This window comes from Bos taurus, chromosome 1 (assembly GCF_002263795.3).
Source record: "Bos taurus isolate L1 Dominette 01449 registration number 42190680 breed Hereford chromosome 1, ARS-UCD2.0, whole genome shotgun sequence".
NCBI lineage: Eukaryota > Metazoa > Chordata > Mammalia > Artiodactyla > Bovidae > Bos > Bos taurus.
In genome coordinates this window covers 96,540,192-96,564,199 of record NC_037328.1, presented here as the reverse complement: position 1 = coordinate 96,564,199, position 24,008 = coordinate 96,540,192, and the positions used below count along the sequence as shown (strand labels likewise).

General features: G+C 38.2%; 1 protein-coding gene across 2 annotated transcripts; it reads right to left on the bottom strand.

Moving 5' to 3' along the window:
• Nucleotides 1-1,833: 1,833 nt before the first annotated feature.
• Nucleotides 1,834-23,105, bottom strand: EIF5A2 (eukaryotic translation initiation factor 5A2). Of its 2 annotated transcripts, none has more exons than XM_059892058.1 (5): nt 22,817-22,897; nt 22,212-22,405; nt 21,566-21,670; nt 7,525-7,656; nt 1,834-6,637 (listed from the first exon to the last, which is right to left on the bottom strand). In XM_059892058.1, the coding sequence occupies exons 2-5, from the start codon at nt 22,374-22,376 to the stop codon at nt 6,578-6,580; spliced, it is 462 nt and encodes a 153-aa protein (XP_059748041.1). In that variant the 5' UTR covers nt 22,377-22,405; nt 22,817-22,897; the 3' UTR covers nt 1,834-6,577. The 2 variants fall into 2 exon arrangements, with proteins under 2 accessions (XP_059748041.1, NP_001179018.1); NM_001192089.1 differs by lacking the exon at nt 22,817-22,897 and adding an exon at nt 23,071-23,105 and having other exon boundaries at nt 6,402-6,637.
• Nucleotides 23,106-24,008: the final 903 nt, after the last annotated feature.

Sequence of the window (24,008 nt, the reverse complement as noted above, 5' to 3'; positions counted from 1 at the left end):
CTTCTCTATCCATAGGATTTCTGAGGCAAGAATACTGGAGTGGGTTGTCACTTCTTTCTCCAAGGGATCTTCCAACCCAGGGATCAAACCCATGTCTCCTGCATTATAAGTGGATTCTTTACCAACTGAACCACCAGGGAAGTTCTCTAGTCACCTAATTCTGTTTTTATCATTTCTCTTATGCTCTCTTGTTTTTTTTTTTCTGGTTATTTGATTTAGGAGTTTATTTACATTCCTTTCATTTTTGATATAGATGTTAAAGCTACAAATTTTCCTATATACTGCTTTAGATTCTGATAAGAGTTTTCATTATTTTTCAGGAATTCTTTGTTTGTAGTACTCCTTTCACTATAGAATTATGTAATAGATTTTCAAATTTCCAGGTAGGAGGGTCTTTTTATTTTCATTTAGGATTGGTATCAGCATTATTTTTACCATTTCCTCTTTGTAGAAACTGTTTTCTTTGTGCCCTAAATGTCCTTTTCTTTTCAGAAAGTTCCATGTATTTGTTTTTTCTCTAAGATTTACCTCAATGATTGTACAAATTAAAATGCACTAGAGTGGCAACAATTTTAAGTGAAACACACACACACATCAGTGTGAACAAAAAAGGCAGACACACTATCAATATTAGGTAGATAAACCTCCGTTCTCCCAATTAGAATCTTTGTCAGGGATCTGATAGCAATTGTGGTTGCCAGGTCTTTTTGCCCTTCTAAACACTAGGACACAAGTCATTGTGATGCTGGGTAGTACCCGTGGGTGGGATCAAAAATTGTTTCAACTAGATTTAAATAACTCACAAATGGACAGTGGATTGATAAAACATTGTAGGTGGGTCCTTTTGAGCCGATACACACCCAGTGATTGTAACTGATCCTGCTGGATGAAAGTATTGTGGGAATCGGTATTTTAAGTTCCCAGTGGCACACACTTTAGACAGGCAGTACGAGTTCTAAAAGTGGCAGTCCCATAGGACACATCCTATTTGGATAGAATATTTGTTTAAATACGAGGTTGCGGGGCGGGGCGTGAAGAAACTCAAGCTGATATGTGACATACAGTTAGTCCCTTTTCACTCTTTTCTCCCTCCCATGCCTATTTCTGGGATACAGTTATTAGTGTTTGCAAGTGGCAAAAAAGAGTGGGGCTGAGGTGTACAAGACTTTAATCTGGTGCTTCTCCCACTGCCCAGTTATGCTTGCTGGATCTGGAGGGTTATGGGTAACAGTAATGCTCATCACAGATAGGAGGTGACAATTATGCTGGTAGTCTTGGTATGGTCCACACATCAGGAAGTGAGAGATGTTCTAGAATGGTACAGTGGGTAAAAGGAAGAAACTGCTGCACCCCCTCAGAATGAATATGTCCAGATGATGTTGATTAGATATGATGAGGACTGGGAAAAGAGTTTGCTTCTGGGACTCATCACACCATTCACATCAGTATAGAAAGCGAACAGCAAGTCTGGTAGGGAAGGAACACCTCAGACCCTGATCAGGGGTTGGGACCACTGAACTCTCTTGCATTATGTATCCCTGGAAGAATGCACAGGAAGAGGAGGAAGAGATGTATTTATTCTTGTATCTATAGAATTTTGAACCATGTATTTTATATATTCTAAAAACTATTAAAAACTTAAAAGATTTTTTTTTAAAGTATATCTAAATCTGGAACTGAAATTTAGAAATTAACATTTTCATGTGTAAAGCTAGGGTGCTGTACAATAAGAACCTAAAATATAGAAAAACAAACAAAATACAAGTTAGATTTTAACAGTAGTTAATTTTCTAGTATGAAAATGTCTCTAGGAATGTATATATACAAGAGTAGTATAAGCTATTAACTTTATTTTTATTTAATATAACTGATGAAGTTAACAGACAAATATATTGTAACAAAAAGTTATAATTGATTAGTTTACGTTCCACATTTTAAAGGATTTCACAATTATTTTAACATAGTCAAAGGCTTACTATATGAATTTTACCCATTTTTGAAATGTAAAATACACAATTATAATAATACCCATACTACATATCTTACAATTTTAAAGTTTTAGCTAAAACATATAAGTCTCTGCAGGTAAGAGTTCTCTTATACCTATGACAAATAAAATGTATTACTAATAAAGTGCCATTGGATTAGACAATGCCATTTCAACTATTTCCTTTTTGAAGAGAAGGACAGAAACAGTACAGAGCTAGGAATTTGCATTATTCTTTATAACAAGCACAAGAGTGCTTATTTATAGTAGATATTAACCACATAAAGGATTCCTCTCAAGAAAAATCACAACCGTGACTTATGACAAGCTGTATAGTCACCACTGAATCAAGTTTATATCCAGAGTTTTAAAAAAGTGCAATCTTGAACTATGATAAACTTAAGTCTACCAATATCAAGACATAGTTTTAGGGACTTTATATAAATAAAGGAACCTCTCTTTTAATTGTAAAATAGGTTGCAACTTGTAATAAGGAGTCAGAATAGTGGTGGATGGTAAGGTTGGGCAACAAGAATGTTTTTTAGCAGGTGAAAGCCTGATATGCATTGCTATAAGATGCATCTTTCATGTAAGGAAAATGTGTATAGATATATACAGCACTTTTCAGGCACTTGACCTCACGTGGTAGTTATGTTGATGCTCAGATGGTCATTTAATGAAAAAATATTAAATTATATAGAACTTCAAGTCATGTTCCCATAGAACATCTGTGTTCTGTAAGCTAAATCCAAATGTTCCCTGCTAAAATCAAATAATACCATATGCCCAATTCAGAGAAAGAAAATTTAATAAAGTTAATGGATTGAATTTTCTCAATTTTAAGGTTTTTCACAATGAAATTTTCTTAAGTCTTTGTTACCTATTACTTGTCCAAATGCTGGGAGGAAAAAAGGCTTGAAAACTATGAAATATCATGCCTAGATATCAGAAAAGTTTAAACTGTTGACCAATTAATATTATGCTGTTTATGGATATATGCTTATAGTTTGTACATATACTGCTTAAGAGTCATATTTTCTTATAATAAATGTTACTAGTTCATATACAGAATTCAATCTGTAAACACTTTAATGTGCCCCCAAAAGTGTTATGAATTTTAATTCTTTTCTCCCTAGACATGTTTTGAAAATCATATCCAAGTTTGGCTCCAAAGCTATCTTTGGGGTCCATGCCAAAGGAATGCTTTCAGGTGTATCATTAAGGATAAGGTTCTAAGATAAGACCACCAAATTCTTTTCTAAAATGAAAAAAATATGCCAAGATTCCAGTATACATGTTAGCAATATTCCAATTTTTTTTTGAATATTTAGCATATAGTTTAAGTGTGTTGATATTACAGATTTTTATTTGTATGTATCATTGTATTACAATGTGGGAAAATTTTACAATATTCTTTCAGGCAGTTAGCTTTAAAATAAGGAAACTTCAGCTCTTAGCACAAACAGCCCTGAGAACAATGCATTCAAATTGCAACTAGAAATAATCTAATTGAGAAACTTTAAAATACAAAACCAAATTCTGGAAAAGTTGTAAATAAAAAAAAAGTTACCAACATTTGAGGCACTACCAGACTACAGTACTTTTAAGAGTTGGAAGGACTTTGTAAAGAGAACAAACATCCAAAGCTATGTGCACATATGCACACATGTTGTGCTATTAATGAAAAACTGTATCCCCAAATTTTATAGCCTAAACATTTTATTGCAGCATCTCCTATTAAAGATTTCATGCTCTGGCTGCAGGAGAGTTTTGGTAATAGTTATAAAGAATCCATACAGAATTTTGTACCATAAATGGAAATGGATTCAAGAGCTTGCTGCTGCTGCTGCTAAGTCGCTTCAGTCATGTCCGACTCTGTGCGACCCCAGAGACAGCAGCCCACCAGGCTCCCCCGTCCCTGGGATTCTCCAGGCAAGAACACTGGAGTGGGTTACCATTTCCTTCTCCAGTGCATGAAAGTGAAAAGTGAATGTGAAGTTGGTCAGTTAGCAACAATTTCAAGTGACTTGACAGCCCTTGGAAGGGAACATGAAAGAAACATCATGTCTATGATGCAAATGCTAAGTCAAAGTAGCAATAATTTGATCTGTTTCAGAGGGTATATAACTTTGTAGCAAATAAGATATAACAAAGTCTTCACAGTAGAAATAAAATATGTTGTTCTAGAAAGAAACAAATATTCCACTTGTTAGTATAATACTGTATATAAATTGGTGAAATGCCTGCAGACAAAAAGGTATATCACTGTATAATCTATCAAGATGACAGTCTACATTCTACACGTGGTAACTGTGACATTTAACATTTACTACAAAAAAGTACAACAAATACTAGGAATCAACTTTTAACATTTCTGATGTCAAAAAAGAATGAAGTCTTTTCTGTTCTATTAAAAAATGTTTCCTGCTTCCTTTTAATACAATTTATAAAGCTTTTCTAAATGAAATATATTGTTCAACAGAAACAAGTATTGACTTACATGAAAATAAACAGTCCCATATCTTTAAAATCTATAATTATATGTCAGAAGAGAATTTACACTTTATTATAATACTTGAAATACTTATGCATAAGTAGCTTTTGCCATTCAATATATGAAGTATAGGTGCATTATCATAATTTATATATACTTTGCAATTGAAATACTTTATCTTGCAATTGAAAATATATTTATGTCAAGTTTGATAAATTAGGAAGAACAAGGGCATGCTAATCCAGAATTAATACTAAACCAGAATACTAGTGTAGTTAACTGGAGTCATATGAATGGCCAGCAAGAAGCACAGATTGGTAACTTTCTGGAATTCCTGCAGGTAACGATGCCAACCAGTCACAAGTAAGATACATACTACAGAGTATTAAAAAAACTAGAGCAGTGATACCTAAATGGAATTCCGGAAATGAAAGAATTTAGCCTAATTACTAATTGTGCTTTAGATGGGCAAAAGCTAAAATGTTATACTAAAAAATGATTAACTACAACATCAATATTTCTTGTGCTTTAGAATTCCTCTTGCATTTCCTTAAAGCATCTTGCTTCTTCTCCAAGTGGTTTTGCTGAGGCCAATACAAGATTTAAAACGTGGGCAAATTAAGTAACTAAAACTGGGATCTTCTGTTCCTAATGCTATTTCCAATCACTGAGTAGACCGATTATAGCATCATGCAGATTTTCCTCTAGGTGATAGGGTACAAAGGCCTTTTAGAAGTCAATGTATGATGGGAGAGGTCTTAGAATCAGTCTTAGAGAATGAAAGTATTACTGAAATGGTGATTTTGTTCTAAGTTTCACTGCAATATAATGGCTGTTACTGAGTCCTCACAAACCCTGTGATATAATGCCTAGAATTCTGGAAATAGAGAGATATATGATCCAAAAGACTGAACAGAAATGTAACAGAATCACCTAAAATACTTTTAAAAGTAATTCAGTTTATAGAAATCTTTCCTAGCTATATTTCATACCAGTTAAGTGAATTAAGTCACATGACAATCAGATAAATACATACTTAAGTTAAATAATAATCATATAAAGTAACTTTTCTTCTATGATTCACTTTCATGTTAGAAAAAACATACATAAATTTAACAAGCATTCCAAATAATTTAAGAATTTCCAGTTTTTGTTTAACAAATACTCTGATGTCAAAAAAAGTCTACTTAAAAATGTCTAGAAAGGAGTGATTACTACAAATATCAACTATTCAACATAATCGATAAAAAGTACTGCATAGTATCCTGTAAAGCATGTCACTCCTTTAAATAGAGAAAACAAAAGTTAAAAATGCAAACAGAAACTTCCTATTTTTATGCTGATTACAAAGGGCTCAAATAAAAAGCTACAGCTTTTACCAACACCCTCTGCCACTGTCCTTTGGGCCTTCTTTACAATATGACTTGCTAACAGTCACACAACAGTTTAACGCCTCTGTTAACCACAACAAAGTACTAAAATGACCATAATACAGATTATACTAAGTCTGCCAGAAATTTGGCAAAGAACAGAATGACTGAGGTAACACAGGTGGGCTGCACACGATTACTAAGATAACTGGCACTTTTGATAACATGATTTTTGTTTAAGGATCTGTACTTGCCACACCCAGGCTGAAATTTTGACAATTCCAATCCATAATCTACTTATTCTATGATATTAAGTTTGAAATTAATGCAGAGCAATTCAACTTAAATGTGGTACATCAATACCACTGGATGCTACATTGTTTAAAACCCTGGTTTATTTATCATTTAACTAAAATTCAGGAATGATTTGCTCAGACAAATCATATGTGCTGAAGCTATCTCATCTGTTTCTTGGACTCACATACTGAAAACCACAGGAATGTTATATAGTAAAGACACCTACAAAATTAAAAAAAAAGTTATATATCTTGATTATTTTTTTAAATTGCTAATTGCCTACAAAACTAACTCAGCACAATTTCAAAACAACTGAAAAAGAAATGAGGTTGCTTATGAAGGCCATAGCTTTGGTGACAACTTAGAACCAAACTTTAGATCTGTAGTTGATCCAGACCTAAACAGTTTGGTCATGCCTGATGTTCCCATTTATTTGCAGGGCTTTATGGCTACAGCATATTCTTCACTCATTGCACACATGACAGATACCTAGAAGGAAAAAAAAAGCAGGTAAAAAGTTATTCAAAAGGCAGTATCTATATAAGATATATTTAATTCATCATACACTGGATAATTGTGGATCTATTTTTCACCCTGCTTATTTAACTTTAAAACTTTATTTTTAATTGGAGGATAATTGCTTTTAAATATTGTGTTGGTTCTTGCTATACATCAACAGGAATCAGCCATAGGTATACCTATGTCCTCTCCCTGTTGACCCTCCTCCCACCCCTCTAGGTTGTCACAGAGCACTGGGTTTGAGCTCCCTGCATCATACAACAAGTTCCCACTGCTCATCTATTTTGCATGTGGTCATGTATACGTTTCCAGACACAGAGAACAGACTTGTGGATACAGTGAGGGAAGGAGAGGATGAGATGAGTACTCATGGATGTTTTATACATATTTATTTTGGAAAGAGGCATTCCAAGATCAAATCATCTTTCTCTACAGTTTTCTAGAGAAGAATTTCTTAAACTGTGGTTTTTAAAACAATTTCCAGGGAACAGGAAAATAAGAAGTATAAATGCCACAACACTTAGATGTTATACTTCTGAAAATCATAACAAAAATAAAATAAATCACCTTTACTCTTTAGAATTCCCATAACATCCTTTCTCATCCTTCAGAATAGTTCAGGCTGACCTTCGAAACAAATTTGGGATTGACAGTGTCTATGTAGTAAAAAATGAACTTTGATACTTTTTTGGGGAATGGGCATGGTAAAAGGTATCCTGGGAAAACTGCCTAGTTCTAGAGTTCCTTTTCAACATTTCAGCACTATTTAACAGCTGTATTTCTTATAGTATTTTATGCTAATTTAGGTCAAAGCTTTTATAAAATGGCTTAAAAAAAATCTCCCCATAGGTCTTTACCTGCACATCTTCACCTGCATTATATTTTCCTTCTATTTCTTTGCCTAGTTCACCCTCTGGCAGCTTAAGATCCTCACGAACTTCACCAGTTTCTGTTAGCAGGGAAAGGTAACCATCCTGAATGCATATCAGCTATTGAAAGAAATTATATCATTTGCACTGATTAGATTATATCCACTCCTTTGTAATTTTAACATGAATTGCCATTTACATTTATTTGTATAAGTACACAGTAATACATTAATAAATTCTTGGTACTTAAGAATGCTACACATAGAAAAGTAGAAGATAGATATAGAGAAAAAGTATAAGTTCATTCCTTCTTGCATTCTCCCCCCCCCCCCACAAATCTCTACATTATTCAACAATCTGGCTTTTTTAAAATAGTGTATCCAGAAGTATTTACATTTATGTACACAATACAAATATAGTTGTTTTCAAAAATAAATGAGTTATTTTTCAGCAAGTTGTTTTCACTTAAATATGTCTTAGAAATCTTTCAATTTTAGAAAATATGGACTTAGCTTAATCTCTTTAATCTGTATGGAGACAGTTACTGATTTAACCATTTTTGTATTAATGAGCATAAAAGTTATTTTCAGTTTTTCATGACTATAAACAATACGTTTTATAACTTGATTATACACAAACTGAAGTGGAAAATTTTTAGTCTCCAGCTCACTGCTAACAACACTAGGTTTTTTTAAAAAGAAAAAAATTAGCTTGTTGATGACATTAGTGCAACAAACCCAGTCATCAACCTAACCTGCAAAAAGACATAGTTTTGATATCATTGAATTTTTTTCATTACAGGTATGAGGAAACTGGCAGGCCACATTCATTTATTCTAAAAGCAGGTACACCATCAGTGTGCCTAGAATTCCAAGAGGTTTTATGAAAGGCAACCAGCCAGCACACCAGATGCTAACACTGAGATACACAAAAGGAATCAGAGACACGGTCCCTGATCCCCTTCAGCCACTATTTCATACACAGGCATACCCCAGAGATAGACTGTCAGAGCGCTCCTTTATGGCGCTACCGACTCAGGCAGTGGCTTTCCACAGACACTGCACCGACCACAGGTGTCAGAGCGCTCCCTTATGGCGCAACAGACTTAGGCAATGGCTTTCCACAGACACTGCACGGACCACAGGTGTCAGAGCGCTCCCTTATGGCGCAACAGACTTAGGCAGTGGCTTTCCACAGACACTGCATGGACCACAGGTGTCAGAGCGCTCCCTTATGGCGCTACCAACTCAGGCAATGGCTTTCCACAGACACTGCACTGACCACAGGAGATTTCAGTTTTTGCACATGTCTATAATCTCAAAAACAAAAAGCCACCCTATTGAGCCACCACAAACAACTTAATCTTTTGGTCACTCAAACATTTGTGAGATAGCTGGCAGAAAAGGGCAGGGGAGCAAGGAAATTGAGACAGAAGTGTGACTTTTAGACAATCACAGGCTCATTGTTTTTATTTTAGCTCCTTTAGCAACTCCCTGAGGTAGAACTTGTCAATTTTAAGAGTTAAAGGTTCCCACTCCATTAGTGACTGAACCACATTAGCCAAATAATAATATTGGTATTTTGAAATTTATATGGTATTTTATTTTTTAAGAGCAGTTCATAACATAGCATTCATAAGCCATGGGATGAACTATAAAGCATTTCAAATACAAAAATGTACAGACATATAAAACATCTACTAAAGTATTTGCTTATAAGCATTAAAATAAATTGGTATAATAAATAAAATTAAAATTTTCAAAAATAAAACTAAGCTATAGAAAAATGAAATTAAATAATAATAATGAATTATTTGATCTTCTTAAAGAAAAGCTGTAAAAGTAATGCAATAAAATCCTGTGTCTTTTACTTAAATTTACTCTTTGTTAACATTTAACCATGTGCTTTTTTAAAAATCTCTAGTATATATGGAATATATAAAATGCTTCCATACACATTCTTATTCTTTTATTTTTACTGAACCATTTGAGAGTAAGTTTCAAACATTATGACTCTTTAGCAATAATACTGTGTTCTTCTCAAGGACATACTCATATAACCGCAGTTTATTTTTCAAAATCAGGAAATTCAATATTGCTAACATATTATTTAATATACAGTCTGTATTCAAAGCTGCAGTATTGTCTTTTTTTCCCTCCCAGCTCCAGGATCATGCCTGGTATCTTTTTGGCTATCATACCAGTTCAGTCTCTTAATTTGGAACAGCTCCCATCGTCTTTCATGACACTGACGTTTTTGACAAGCACAGATTCATTGAATTATAGAATGTTTCTTAGTTTGAGTTTGTCAGTTTCTTAATGAATAAGATAGTGCATTTTTGGAAGGATTACTGCATAAATGATGTGTCCTCAGAGTATCACATCAAGAGGTAAATAATGTCTATTTCCTATTACTGGTGATATTAACTTTGATTACCTGGCTACAGTAGTATCTGCCAGATTTTTCCACTTTCAAGGTATCATTTCCCCTTTTGTAATTTTCAATCTTGTAAAAAAAAAAGCTTGTAAAAAAAAAAAGCTAACGGTGTCATTTTTGTGTTTCAAACATATTACTGTGCAACTTTTTCAATCTTTCCTCAAAGCCCTCTCTGATTCTATACAGTCAGAAGGAGATGGTGGTAAGGAGAGAGTTATAATTCTAAGTATTTCCTTCTGATCCTTCACTGTAAGCAAATCTACTCATTGGCTACACTAAAGCCTTTGACTGTGTGGATCACAACAAACTCTGGGAAATTCTTCAAGAGATGGGAATACCAGACCATCTTACCTGCCTCCTGAGGAATCCGTATGCAGGTCAAGAAGCAACAGTTAGAACCTTACATGGAACAATGGACTGTTTCAAAATTGGGAAAGGAGTACATTAAGGCTATATATTGTCACCCTGCTTATTTAACTTATATGCAGAGTACATCATGCAAAATGCCAGGCTGGATGAAGCACAAGCTGGAATCAAGATTGTTGGGAGAAATATCAATAACCTCAGATATGCAGATGAAACCATCCTTATAGTAGAAAGTGAAGAGGAACTAAAGAGCCTCTTGATGAAGGTCAAAGAGAAGAGTGAAAAAGCTGGCTTAAAACTCAGCATTCAAAAGACGAAGATCATGGCATCTGGTCCCATCACTTCATGGCCAACAGATGGGGAAACAATGGAAACAGTGACAGATTCTACTTTCTTGGGCTCCAAAATCACTGCGGATAGTGACTGCAGCCATGAAATTAGAAGATGGCTTGCTCCTTGGAAGAAAAGCTATGACAAACCTAGACAGCATATTGAAAAGCAGAGACGTAACTTTGCCTACAAAGGTCAATATTAGTCAAAGCTATGATTTTTTCAGTAGTCATGTATGGATGTGAGAGCTGGACCATAAAGAAGGTTGAGTGCCAAAGAATTGATGCTTTTGAACTGTGGTGTTGGAGAAGGACTCTTGACAGTCCCTTGGACTGCAAGGAGATCAAACCAGTCAATCCTAAAAGAAATCAATCCTGAATATTCACTGGAGGGACTGATGCTAAAGCTGAAGCTCTAATTCTTTGGCCACCTGATGTAAAGAGCCAACTTGTTGGAAAAGACCCTCGTGCTGGCAAAGATTGAAGGCAGGAGGAGAAGGGGATGACAGAGGATGAGATGGTTGGATGGCATCACCAACTCAATGGACATGAGTTTGAGGCAAGCTCTGGGAGATGGTGAAGGACAGGGAAGCCTGGTGTGCTTCAGTCCATGGAGTTGAAAAGAGTCAGACTCAACTGAGCGACTGAACAACAATTCTCATTTGGTAACTTTGAAATGTTTTGAAGAATTTTTTTTGGTAGAAAAATCATTTTCTTAATGGTAAGCAAGGAGACAGGAGAGGGCAGGGTCAGAAAACTTGTAATAGAAGAGTCAATCATGCAGTGGCATACCAAGCTACTGAATGACATCTGAAATTATACCATACCCCCAAAATACTAGTACCAGAATGTGGTATCTATTATTCCCTACTAAAAGAATACAATGTATGGTGTTTTTTCTCTCCATAGGGCTCTTGGGAAAATGGATAATTCCAGGTCCAGAGTAGGAAGCATATAAGATGTGAAAGCATGATAATCCATATCAAAGGGATTCAGGAGCTAACTGAAATAAGGGCCCTCTGGCCAAAGATAGAACAATTTGAGAATGAATAATGATAATAACTATAATATATTGAAACATAAATGTGTTTAAATGCTTGAGTTCAAAGTGGCAAAAAAACATTTCACTGGTCATCTTCAATAAAAGCCAGAGAACCAACTAATTTTGAAAACTGGTAATTAAAGGCAAAGAATCAAGTATTTATATTGCCTTTCCTATTATATACTATTGCAAGGGTAATCAAAAAAGCTAAAGGAAAATTTCTCTTTATAGAAGTGTTCTGGCTTTTATTTTTTTTTTTAAAAGAATAACTGATTATTATTACTTTGTCTTCCCTAATAAGTTAATGGATTGAGGCAGTTATTACATATCTAATAACATCACAAAAGAGCAAACCATAAGATTCATTTACTTGATGACTGCACAGAACATCACCTTTGGAGTAGTTCTTATTAAAGAAAAAAGATGAAAAAAATAAAAATCTAAACTAGATCTGTAGATTTAATTATCCATTTTCAGAAATATGTGGGACAAAGGAACATGTTAAAGAACAAGGAAAATGCAATTAGCAAAATAAAGCCTGTGAGAAAGTCTATAGAGCAACATTCTTCCTCAAAAAATTGAGAGGGGGCAGAAAGAGAGAGAGAAATAAGGAAGGGAGGAAAGAGAGACTCAAATGCATGTATGAGAGAGGAGAGCCTATAAAGCAGATTTAAGAGATACCTCAACCAATTTCACTGTGTGGACTTTATTTAGGTCCTGATTTAGAAAAACTACAAAATAAAAATAATTAACTATCACATCTGAAAAAGCAAAACACAAATACAATTAAGAAAATGTAGATATTGACTGGATATTTGAAGATATTAAGGAATTACTAATTTTTGAGGTACCACAGTGTGCTTTGATCTTGCTCTTTACAGCCCTTACCTTTTAAAAATGTGTATCAAAATATTTGCAGATGAAACGATAAATAACATAATATCTGGAATTAGCTTCAAAATAATCAAGAGACAGAGGATACAGGAAATAAAAGTAGATGGTGGGGTATAAATGAAATAAGATTTGCTATGTATTGATAATTTTTTAAGGCAGATGATGGGTATATGAGGTTCATCATATTTTGAAAATGTCTACTATAAAAAGCAAAAAATAAAAATGCTATGGTATATCAGAATTCTAGAAAGAGCACCGTAACCACTAAATAGCTGGAGGCACAGGGAGCTGAGAAAACAAAGCATGAACTGAAAGGAAGTATGTGGAGAAAGCCAGTGACTGGAGATTCTGTCCATGATGTGGTCATATAAGAACATGAAAAAGGAAAATTATGGGGCAACTTTTTGCCTGTAATTTATTGGTACACAACAGCAGAAAGCTGGAGAAGGAATAGCATCACTACAGGTGCCTTCTTAGCCCTAACTTCTGAACTTAATTTTATTTCTCAATATATTTCAAAATAGTCAGACTTTTAAGTAAGACCTCCTTTCTTCTCCTCCTTCCTTTTCCTTTTCCTCCAGTACTCTCAAGCTACTTCTTTAGAGCTGCTGGTCCCTGGCGGCGGGGGGAGGGGGGCATGGGGAGGAGACTGGGCAAGAAGGAACTAAATGCTTGACCAGTGTTATCAAACAACACAAGTAAATAACACTATTATCAACTAGAGTGCTATCTGACTCATCAAGCCATAAAACTGGTTATGCATAGCGCCACTTCATCATCAAGTGCAAGCTGCATATATGAGACCAACCTGAGCAGGTCCTGAAGGCACAGGCAAGCTGTATGAGACTCAGAAAGTACCTTCTGCAACATCCACCACTTCCCCCTCAACTCATACCAGTGGCTTTATGGGGGGAGTTCCCTATGCGCAGCTGACTGAAAAATAAAAAAAGCCAGAGTGGTTTCTAGATGGTTATGCATGGTCTGATGAAACTACTTGGAGAGACAGTGAGGATGAGAACTTCATGCACTGGACTCAGAGGATAAAGAACTGAAGGTTTAGATTTACACGAATGATGGGCAATGGCTAAGAGTCTGTATGGAAGTTCAACCACACTGAAAGAACAAGATGGGAAAACTGCTGACAATAAGGTCTGGGAGAGTGGTACCTGGAGGGGCCTCTCTGGTACCTGGTACCTGAGGGGCCTCTCAGGGGACATGCCACTGAGGAGGCAGACAGGTGACAAGATGATTCTATCGGCAAATGTCACTTAAGTTTCTTACTGTAGTCTTCTCAGTCCTTGCTTAACTGGCTTATCAATGACTGGCCATTGTGGCATAAGCTAATTGACACAGGTTTTTTCTCACCAAGGCTGATGTGACCTACAGCCACTACTGACTACAGCTGCTGCTGGTACCTCAGAGCACAGACCAATGCATAGTCACTGATATGGCACTATTTCCTAGGGCAAAGGTCAGGGGCCTGAGGTCAGGGGTGGCAGTCAAGAGGAGCTACCCCATGCCCGAGGTCAGGGGCAGCAGCTGAGAGGAGCTACCCCACGTCCAAGGTAAGGAGCAGCGGCTGTGCTTTGCTGGAGCAGCCATGAAGAGATACCCTACATCTAAGGTAAGAGAAACCCAAGTAAGACGGTAGGCACTGAGAGAGGGCATCAGAGGGCAGACAGACTGAAACCACAATCACAGACAACTAGCCAATCTGATCACATGGATCACAGCCTTGTTTAACTCAATGGAACTACGCCATGCCGTGTGGGGCCACCCAAGATGGATGGGTAATGGTGGAGAGGTCTGACAGAATGTGGTCCGCTGAAGAAGGGATGGCAAACCACTTCAGTATTCTTGCCTTGAGAACCCCATGAACACTATGAAAAGGCAAAATGATAGGATACTGAAAGAGGAACTCCTCAGGTTGGTAGGTGCCCAATATGCTAGTGGAGATCAGTGGAAAAATAACTCCAGAAAGAATGAAGGGATGGAGCCAAAGCAAAAACAATACCCAGTTGTGGATGCGACTGGTGATAGAAGCAAGTTTGATGCTGTAAAGAGCAATATTGCATAAGAACCTGGAATGTTAGGTCCATGAATCAAGGCAAATTGGAACTGGTCTAACAGGAGATGGCAAGTGTAAACATTGACATTCTAGGAATCAGCAAACTAAGATGAACTGGAATGGGTGAATTTAACTCAGATGACCATTATATCTACTACTGTGGGCAGGAATCCCTTAGGAGAAATGGAGTAGCCACCATAGTCAACAAAAGAGTCTGAAATGCAGTACTGCGATGCAATCAAAAACAACAGAATGATCTCTGTTTGTTTCCAAGGCAAACCATTCAATATCACGGTAATCCAAGTCTATGCCTCAACCAGTAGCACTGAAGAAGCTGAAGTTGAATAGTTCTATGAAGACCTACAAGACTTTCTAGAACTAACACCCCAAAAAGATGTCCCTTTCATTATAGGGGACTGGAATGCAAAAGTAGGAAGTCAAGAAACACCTGGAATAACAGGCAAATTTGGCCTTGGAGTACAGAATGAATCAGGGCAAAGGCTAATAGATTTCTGCCAAGAGAACGCACTGGTCATAGCAAACACCCTCTTCCAACAACACAAGACAAGACTCTACACATGGACATCACCAGATGGTCAACACCGAAATCAGATTGATTATATTCTTTACAGCCAAAGATGGAGAAGCTCTATACAGTCAGCAAAAACAAGACAGGGAGCTGACTGTGGCTCAGATCATGAACTCCTTATTACCAAATTCAGAATGAAATTGAAGAAAGTGGAGAAAACCACTAGACCATTCAGGTATGACCTAAATCAAATCCCTTATGACTAAACTATACAGTGACAGTGACAAATAGATTTAAGGGACTAGATCTGATAGAGTGCCTGATGAACTATGGATGGAGGTTGGTGACGTTGTATAGGAATCAGGAATCAAGACCACCCCAAGAAAAAGAAATGCAAAAAAGCAAAATGGCTGTCTGAGGAGGCCTTACAAATAGCTGTGAAAAGAAGGGAAGTGAAAAGTAAAGGAGGAAAGGAAAGATATAAGCATCTGAATGCAGAGTTCCAAAGAATAGCAAAGAGAGATAAGAAAGCCTTCCTCAGCGATCAATGCAAAGAAATAGAGGAAAATAATAGAATGGGAAAGACTAGAGATCTCTTCAAGAAAAGTAGAGATACCAAGGGAACATTTCATGTAAAGATGGGCTCATTAAAGGACAGAAATGGTATGGACCTAACAGAAGCAGAAGATATTAAGAAGAGGTGGCAAGAATACACAGAAGAACTGTACAAAAAGGATCTTCATGACTAAGATAATCACGATGGTGTGATCACTCACCTAGAGCCAGACATCCTGGAATGTGAAGTCAAGTGGGTCTTAGAAAGCATCACTATGAACAAAGCTAGTGGAGGTGATGGGATTCCAGTTGAGCTATTTCAAATCCTCAAAGATGATGCTATGAAAGTGCTGCACTCAATATGCCAGCAAATTTGGAAAACTCAGCAGTGGCCACAGGACTGGAAAAGGTCAGTTTTCATTCCAACCCCAAAGAAAGGCAATGCCAAAGAATGCTCACACTACTGCACAATTGTACTCATCTCACACACTAGTGTAAAGTGATGCTTAAATTCTCAAAGCCAGGCCTCAGCAAAATGTGAACTGTGAACTTCCAGATGTTCAAGCTGGTTTTAGAAAAGGCAGAGGAACCAGAGATCAAATTGCCAACATCTGCTGGATCATCGAAAAAGCAAGAGAGTTCCAGAAAAACATCTATTTCTGCTTTATTGACTATGCCAAAGCCTTTGACTGTGTGGATCACAATAAACTGTGGAAAATTCTGAAAGAGATGGGAATACCAGACCCCCTGACCTGCCTCTTGAGAAATCTGTATGCAGGTCAGGAAGCAACAGTTAGAACTGGACATGGAACAACAGACTGGTTCCAAATAGGAACAGGAATACACCAAGGCTGTATATTGTCACCCTGCTTATTTAACTTCTATGCAGAGTACATCATGAGAAACACTGGGCTGGATGAAGCACAAGCTGGAATCAAGATTGCCGGGAAAATATCAATAATGTCAGATATGCAGATGACACGTCCCTTGTGGCAGAAAGTGAAGAAGAACTAAAGAGCCTCTTGATGAAAGTGAAAAAGGAGAGTGAAAAAGTTGGCTTAAAACTAACATTCAGAAAACTAAGATCAAGGCATCCAGTCCCATCAGTTCATGGCAAACAGATGGGGAAACAGTGGAAACAGTGGATGACTTTATTTTGGGGGGCTCCAAAATCACTGCAGATGGTGATTGCAGCTATGAAATTAAAAGACACTTACTCCTTGGAAGGAAAGTTACGACCAACCTAGATAGCATATTAAAAAGCAGAGACTTACTTTGTTAACAAAGGTCCATCTAGTCAAGGCTATGGTTTTTCCAGTGGTCATGTATGGATGTGAGAGTTGGACAAGAAAGCTGAGCCCAGAAGAATTGGTGCTTTTGAACTGTGTGTTGGAGAAGACTCTTGAGAGTCCCTTGGACTGCAAGGAGATCCAACCAGTCCATCCTAAAGGAGATCAGTCCTGGGTGTGGAGGGACTGATGTTGAAGCTGAAACTCCAATAGTTTGGCCACCTGATGCGAAGAGCTGACTCATTTGAAAAGACCCTGATGCTGGGAAAGATTGAGGGAGAAAGGAGAAGGGGACAACAGAGGGTGAGATGGTTGGATGGCATCACGGACTCAATGGACATGGGTTTGGGTGGACTCTGGGAGTTGGTGATGGACAGGGAGGCCTGGCGTGCTGCGGTTCATGGGGTCGCAAAGAGTTGGACACAACTGAGCAACTGAACTGAACCTAGGGCAAAGAGCCAGCTGCCTGGTGATAGTATATTCCCTCCATCATGGAAGAGGCAGCAGTTTGTGCTCACTGCAATATATTCTTACTTTACATATAAATTTGCCTTTGCTGCCTGCAGTGCTTCTGCTGAAATCTCATCTGTGGATTTATAAACTGTCACATTCCTTCAGAACCTCACACAGTGTCATTTCTGGTTAAAAAATTCATTTGACAGGCGAAATAAAAAACAGCAGGACAACACTCAGAGGATTCACTGCTCCATGTACTCCCGTCATTCTAAGAGAGTTTGCATTGGCCTACTCATCTTTGCCACCTGCTGGACAATGCACGCCTGGGTGCTGTTTTACAAGTTACAATATATTCCAATATATGGTACTATTTCTCCCAAAGGTAAAATACACAGGCCTAGGAACCAAAGGTAGAAGGCTCTTCTCACTATTACCCTCACTGATCCTGTAGCAAAATATCTGTTTCTTCTCCCTGCAACACTGGGATCTGCTGATTTAGAGGTTTTCTATTCCAAAGAAACACTGCTTCTACCAGGGAACACAAAGATTCCACAAACAGGTTAAAAAGTATAAAAAGACTTCAAACACAGAGAATTCATTGCATCATTATTTTCTTTGTTGTTCTATTTTAAGTTGCAGTAACAAAATTCGACTCCTTATACAAAAGGCATACACTTATTTGAAGAATATACTAGGATTTAACATTCACAGTTTTGGAAATTCACCAATAATCCAAAGATACAAAATCTATACTTTAACATGTCCTGTAGTGATTAGCTTTCCTTCTAAAAAGTGATCTTTAAATGACAAATAAAACTTTAGTGAATGATGAAAATGCATTTAACTTGTGGTGTGGTGCACAGGAACATAGAACTTTCTAAACCAATATGATTCAAGGGAGTAGCAGAGTTTGAACAAGCGTTTCTGTATTTAAGAGTCTGGGGATTCCCAAAAGTGTTTAAGTGTATTTATATTTTACACTATCAGTGAGCCCCAGACAACCATAACTAGTTTTGAGAGAAAGGATGGAAATTAGCAATTCCAGCTACATCTTGGAATGGAATTCAGAAGACAATTTTTCTTTCATTTTGAACTTATTTTAAGATACATAAAATTATAAATACCTTTATTTTCTTAAACAAAGATTTACCTTTTAATTATTATAACGAATACACACACACATATGTATATATTTCACTTCAGCTGACTGCCAAACTGGCATTTGAAATACTGAATTCAGCAAACACAAAGGACTACAAGTAGCCAAATAGTAAGTAGAAATTGAATCAAGCCACTTGGATAGTGAAGACCACCATGCTAATGCTAAGTCGCTTCAGTCGTGTCTGACTCTGCGAGACCCCATAGACAGCAGCCCATCAGGCTGCCCCGTCCCTGGGATTCTCCAAGAACACTGGAGTGGGTTGCCATTTCCTTCTCCAATGCATGAAAGTGAAAAGTGAAAGTGAAGTCGCTCAGTCGTGTCCGACTCGTAGTGACCCCACGGACTGCAGCCCACCAGGCTCCTCCGTCCATGGGATTTGCCAGGCAAGAGTACTGGAGTGGGGTGCCATTGCCTTCCATAGCACAATGAATATAACTGGAAGGGTTCATCAAACTAATTTTTTAAATGAACAGAAATAAATATTCTATGCTGACTTGATAATGAAGGGGTGTGATCACTGAGTGCTCACTCTGCAAGGCACTTTTCTAAGAATTAACTAATTAATCCTTACAGTGATTTCACGAGGAGTTTATTATTCTTATCCTTATTTTATAAATACAAAAAGGCAGATGAGAGATTAAATAACTCGTCAAACAACGTCATGTAATTAGTAGGTGCCAAAGAAAGGATCTGATCGTAGACTGTTAGGCTTGAGCCATTGTCTTAGCAGCTCTGCAACACAGACCATATACTGAGCGCTGGGACTATAGTGAACCAAGTGAGGCACTTGTTTAGGGTGCAGAATTTAAGGTGGTGTGCATGTGCACACAAACACACAAAACCCTCAGTGATCGGGTTAAGGTAGTATTTTTAAAAATTAGAATGCAAAAATTCTATAATGAACAAATTTTCAGACAAGATCAGAATTCCTGATTTTTCCCTTCTGACTTAGGCCCCTATGTTGCTTGGCATTGTTACTGGTCTTGTCTTTATGTAAAGTTTTGTGCTTGAGGCAAGGGCTCTACTAATCTCATTTCCCTCATTCTAGTTCTGGTCCTGCCAAAATACAACTCAAACCCAAATTTTCCTTTATGTTGATCCTGAGTTCTAATCAATGATTGGCTAATTTAATCACAGTGGTCGTCATCTGAACTACTATTTTTCTGAAACATTCAAAGGCAAAAGCATTATATACCGAATGAATATTGCATATTCAAAGCATTCACATGTTAAGGATGAAAACAGAAATTCATTTTTGGCAAAAGAAAATTCTATGCTTAGCTTTAGTTGGCTGTACCATCCTTACCTCATTGAATAATCATGTATGCATTTAACAAATGTTTACCGAGCACCCACAGAGTCAGATACAACTGAAGTGACTTAGTAGCAGCAGCAGCACTGTATGCAATGTCTAAGTACTCCAAGAATAAGTGATTAAGTGAAGTTTTTATATAGGAAAAAATAGTTTGGGGCATAAATCTAATTAAGAGGTAATTATGGGGTACATATTATCTTTTAACCTTCATATTATCCCTCCTTTGTAGATGGGAAGACTGAGGCTTAGAAACATTGCATAATTTGTCCAAGATCACCCAGCTTGAAAGTGGCAGGACTAGATTGAAACTCAGATCTGCCTGACTTAAAAAAAAAAACTTTCTACTATTCTACTAAGACAATTCAAATTTCTACAAACTTTTTAACAACAACAGAAAACATTTATTAAGAGGGAAAATGAAAATATAAAACTGCTTACTAGATTAAAATTGTGTAAAAATATGTTTGAAAGTGAAGTTGCTCAGTCGTGTCCGACTCTTTGCAACCCCATGGACTGTAGCCTATCAGGCTCCTCTGTCCATGGGATTTTCCAGGCAAGAGTGCTGGAGTGGATTGCCATTTCCTTCTCTAGAGTGCTGGAGTGGATTGCCATTTCCTTCTCCAAAAAAATATGTTTACATGTGGACAAAAACTAAAAGGAAATCATTGGATATTGCAGTTAATGGTAACATTCTTTAAAAATTATAAACACAATATTAGGTATGGCAAGAAATCAGTTTAAATTGGGTAAAACAAATTGAGCATCACATTTGTATTTTTCACTATGTAAAATGAATAGAAAAGAGTTCTACATATAGCATGTTTGATAAAGAAATTAAAGACTTTCAAGAAAGACTTTAGTTATGATTAATCTGAGTTTCCACATCCTATGAGGTCAGTGGTTTAGTTACTATCAATACTCCAAACAAGAAAATGCTATCATTAAACATGACTTATCTAAATGTATAATTGGAGCTAAAAGTTGCAGTTTATACCTATAATTTCACAGCATGGTCACTGAATATAAATAAAACTACAAAGTTTTTTTTTTTTATTTCCTTCACCTATTCAGTGACCATACATTTTGTCCTTTGTATTTATGGCTTTCAACTTATTTCCCTATTTAAGGACACCAAATTCTGACACTCATTCCTTAATACATACAAACTTGGTTGGTGGAACATGAATTCCAAAAATTTCTTGAGAATCTTAGGTCTGGTAAGGTAAAAAAAAAAAAAAAATACATTACCTAGAAGGGAATTATTTAAACTTGAAATAATTTACAGCAAAGAGAATAGTAATTTTACTAAACACTGGACTCACAATATGGAGTCACTTGATCTGAAAAATAGGAAGTGTTCAAATTTTTAAAATGCAAGAATGTTAAAGGGCAAACTAACAGTTATCCTAGATAAAATACAAGTGTTAAACAGCACTATATTTCTCCAATTTCTAAGATAAGCAGTACCTAATAATGGGTTAGAAAAACCTATAAAACTACTTGTGGGTTTTATTAAATTACAACTGACAGTAGAAAGTATTTGCACCTTTAGGAAACAAGTAATATTTTAAAGGAAATTAATACTTACTTGATAATCATTTCTCTTAATATTTGGAACATCCATGTTGTGAGTAGAAGGGCAAATATCTTCATACTTTTTGCCCGTGAAAATATCAATTCCAACAAGGTGAACCTAACAGAGAAGGGAGAACAGGAAATCTGTTTAATCTTTGCCAAGATATCACTCATTACATACACAGAAGCATAATACCAATGCTGATTATGACAGATTCTTTCTCCTTTCAAGGTCATCTAATTTTACTTTCTTAAAACAAAAAAGTAGTGGTCATACAACTGAGAAGCAGTGAACAACTAAACAGTATCATGACATATCAAGACACAATATCATACAGTCTAGTAACTCAATCATAAAAGTGCTTAAGAAAAATGAGGTTAGTTTCCTTAGAATGATGTTAGAACAGGTTTTTTCATTTGTAAAATAGATCGCCTAAGTCACTAGGATTCAGGAAAGTTTCTATTTCCAGTTAATGAAACATTATTGGGCCCAGGAAGGAAATGCTACCTTTCAGTATTCAAATAGCCGATCACCCAGTAATTGTGGGAAGAATAAAAATGTGTTCTTATACACTTACAAGTTCAGAAACCTCATGTTCTGTAATGGAATACAAATGATCAAAACCCAAACGCCAAGGCAGACCAGGAAGGGCATTTACCTTGGCATGACCGTGCTTTCCAGTTTTGGAAGTTGACATCTCCACTATCTTGCATGGTCGTCCTTTGAGCACCACGAAGCCGTTTTTGCGCAGGGCGGAACACTGCATAGGGTAAGTGCTGGAAGCCCCAGCATCTCCAGTAGTGAAATCAATTTCATCCGCCATGGTGGGCTGGGGAGATTCTTCTGAGGGTACTATGCAAAAAGTTTGTTTGCTTTTTAACAACTAGCATGCAAGCAGGAAAACGCCTCATTTCGGACAAGTTACGAGCCAAGCATCATGGATCTATTATTTCTGCATTTATAGAACACCCACCCGGAATAGTGGGCACTTTCTAACTCCGGCCTTACAAACTTTTCCATCCTTTGCTGGGGAGGTGGGAGGGAAGTCGCAGCAGAGCTCGCTGGGGTTGGGGAATACCCGCCGAGGGCGCTCACCCGCTCGGGGGGCAGCAAATCCCGGCCCCCACCGTCCCACCGCCGGACGACCTTCCCGCACCGCGCCGCCCGGCCCTCCGCCGCCGCCCGGATCCTCAGTGCGGGGGACCCAGCCCAGGCCGCACATCCCTGCGAAGGATGGGGATAACAGGACCTGGCCATCAGCACCTGGCCCTCGGGCAGTGGGCGCACACTTCTCCCTCCAGCCTGCAGCGGCGTCACTTCGACCTCTCAGACACCCTCTGTCCTGCCGACATCCCCGGCCCGGCGCCTCACGGGCCTGAGCCCTGGCGGGTCCCGCGCTCGCCTCGGTCCCCCATCCATCCTTCCTCCTCTTCTCGGTCGGGGCTCGGCTCTGGCTGCCTACCCCAGCCCTTCCTCGCTCCGGTCGCAGCCCCACCACCTTTTCCCCGAGTCTTCACCTTTCAGAAGGTAAAGAGAGCCTTTTGCCTGCGCACCCGCGCCGGTCCCGCACAGCTGCGGCGGCGGCAGCTGTGGCGGCCGCGGCAGTTCCAAGAGACGGGGCGGGGCCGCCACACTTTCCACACCCCGGCCTCCCCGCCCTTTCCCGCCCCCACCTCAGCCCCACTTCCGGGATAGGTCCCGGCGCGTCATAGGCACCGCCCTCTCGCGCTACCATTGGCTATAAGCTTCCTGAGGCCCCGCCCAGTCACGTGAAGAGCGCCCTGGCAACCCCACGTGCTGCGGATTAGTGCACTTCCGGCGTGAAGAGCACTTTATGGAGTTCGGTTGCTGAGGGTAAACTCGCAGGTAAGGAAACTTGCTCTCTCAAACTTCCAGGTGCAATTAAGTTAGGGTCCCTGTCGAACTGAACGGAAACCAAGCCACGCACTTGATGGCCCGTGCCCTCCGGTGTTGTGGTAGTTGTCATGTGACGGCTGTCAGAACTCACAAGGCGTGCGAATTCAACGAGTGTATCTCGTGGCTTTGGAGGGAACTTTGGGTTCCAACTTCTGGCCCAACTTGAAGCCCTACTTGGCGTTCCAAACCATGCTTTTTACTTGAGGAAGAGCCTGAGTGCAGTATGGTGTTACCCGGCTCCCACTGTGGGCTTCGCGGGAGACACCAGTCGCCCACTATGAGATTCCAGCGGCGGCTGCCACTGCTGATCCGCTCTCAAGGGAGAGAACTCCTGAGACATCCACGAACTAAAAAGCAGCGGTGAAATGACCTAACTCTCTCCTCACACTCCTCACATCAGAGGCTGTTACCGAGTTTTGGAGGCAAATGGTGTCTGACTCCTACTGCATTGTCCAGCAGAAAGATGTGCTGCCAAACTCAGCTCTTACATCCTCCTGGCATTGGGATTCCTTCAAGTTTGAGGTATGCCTGTACCTCA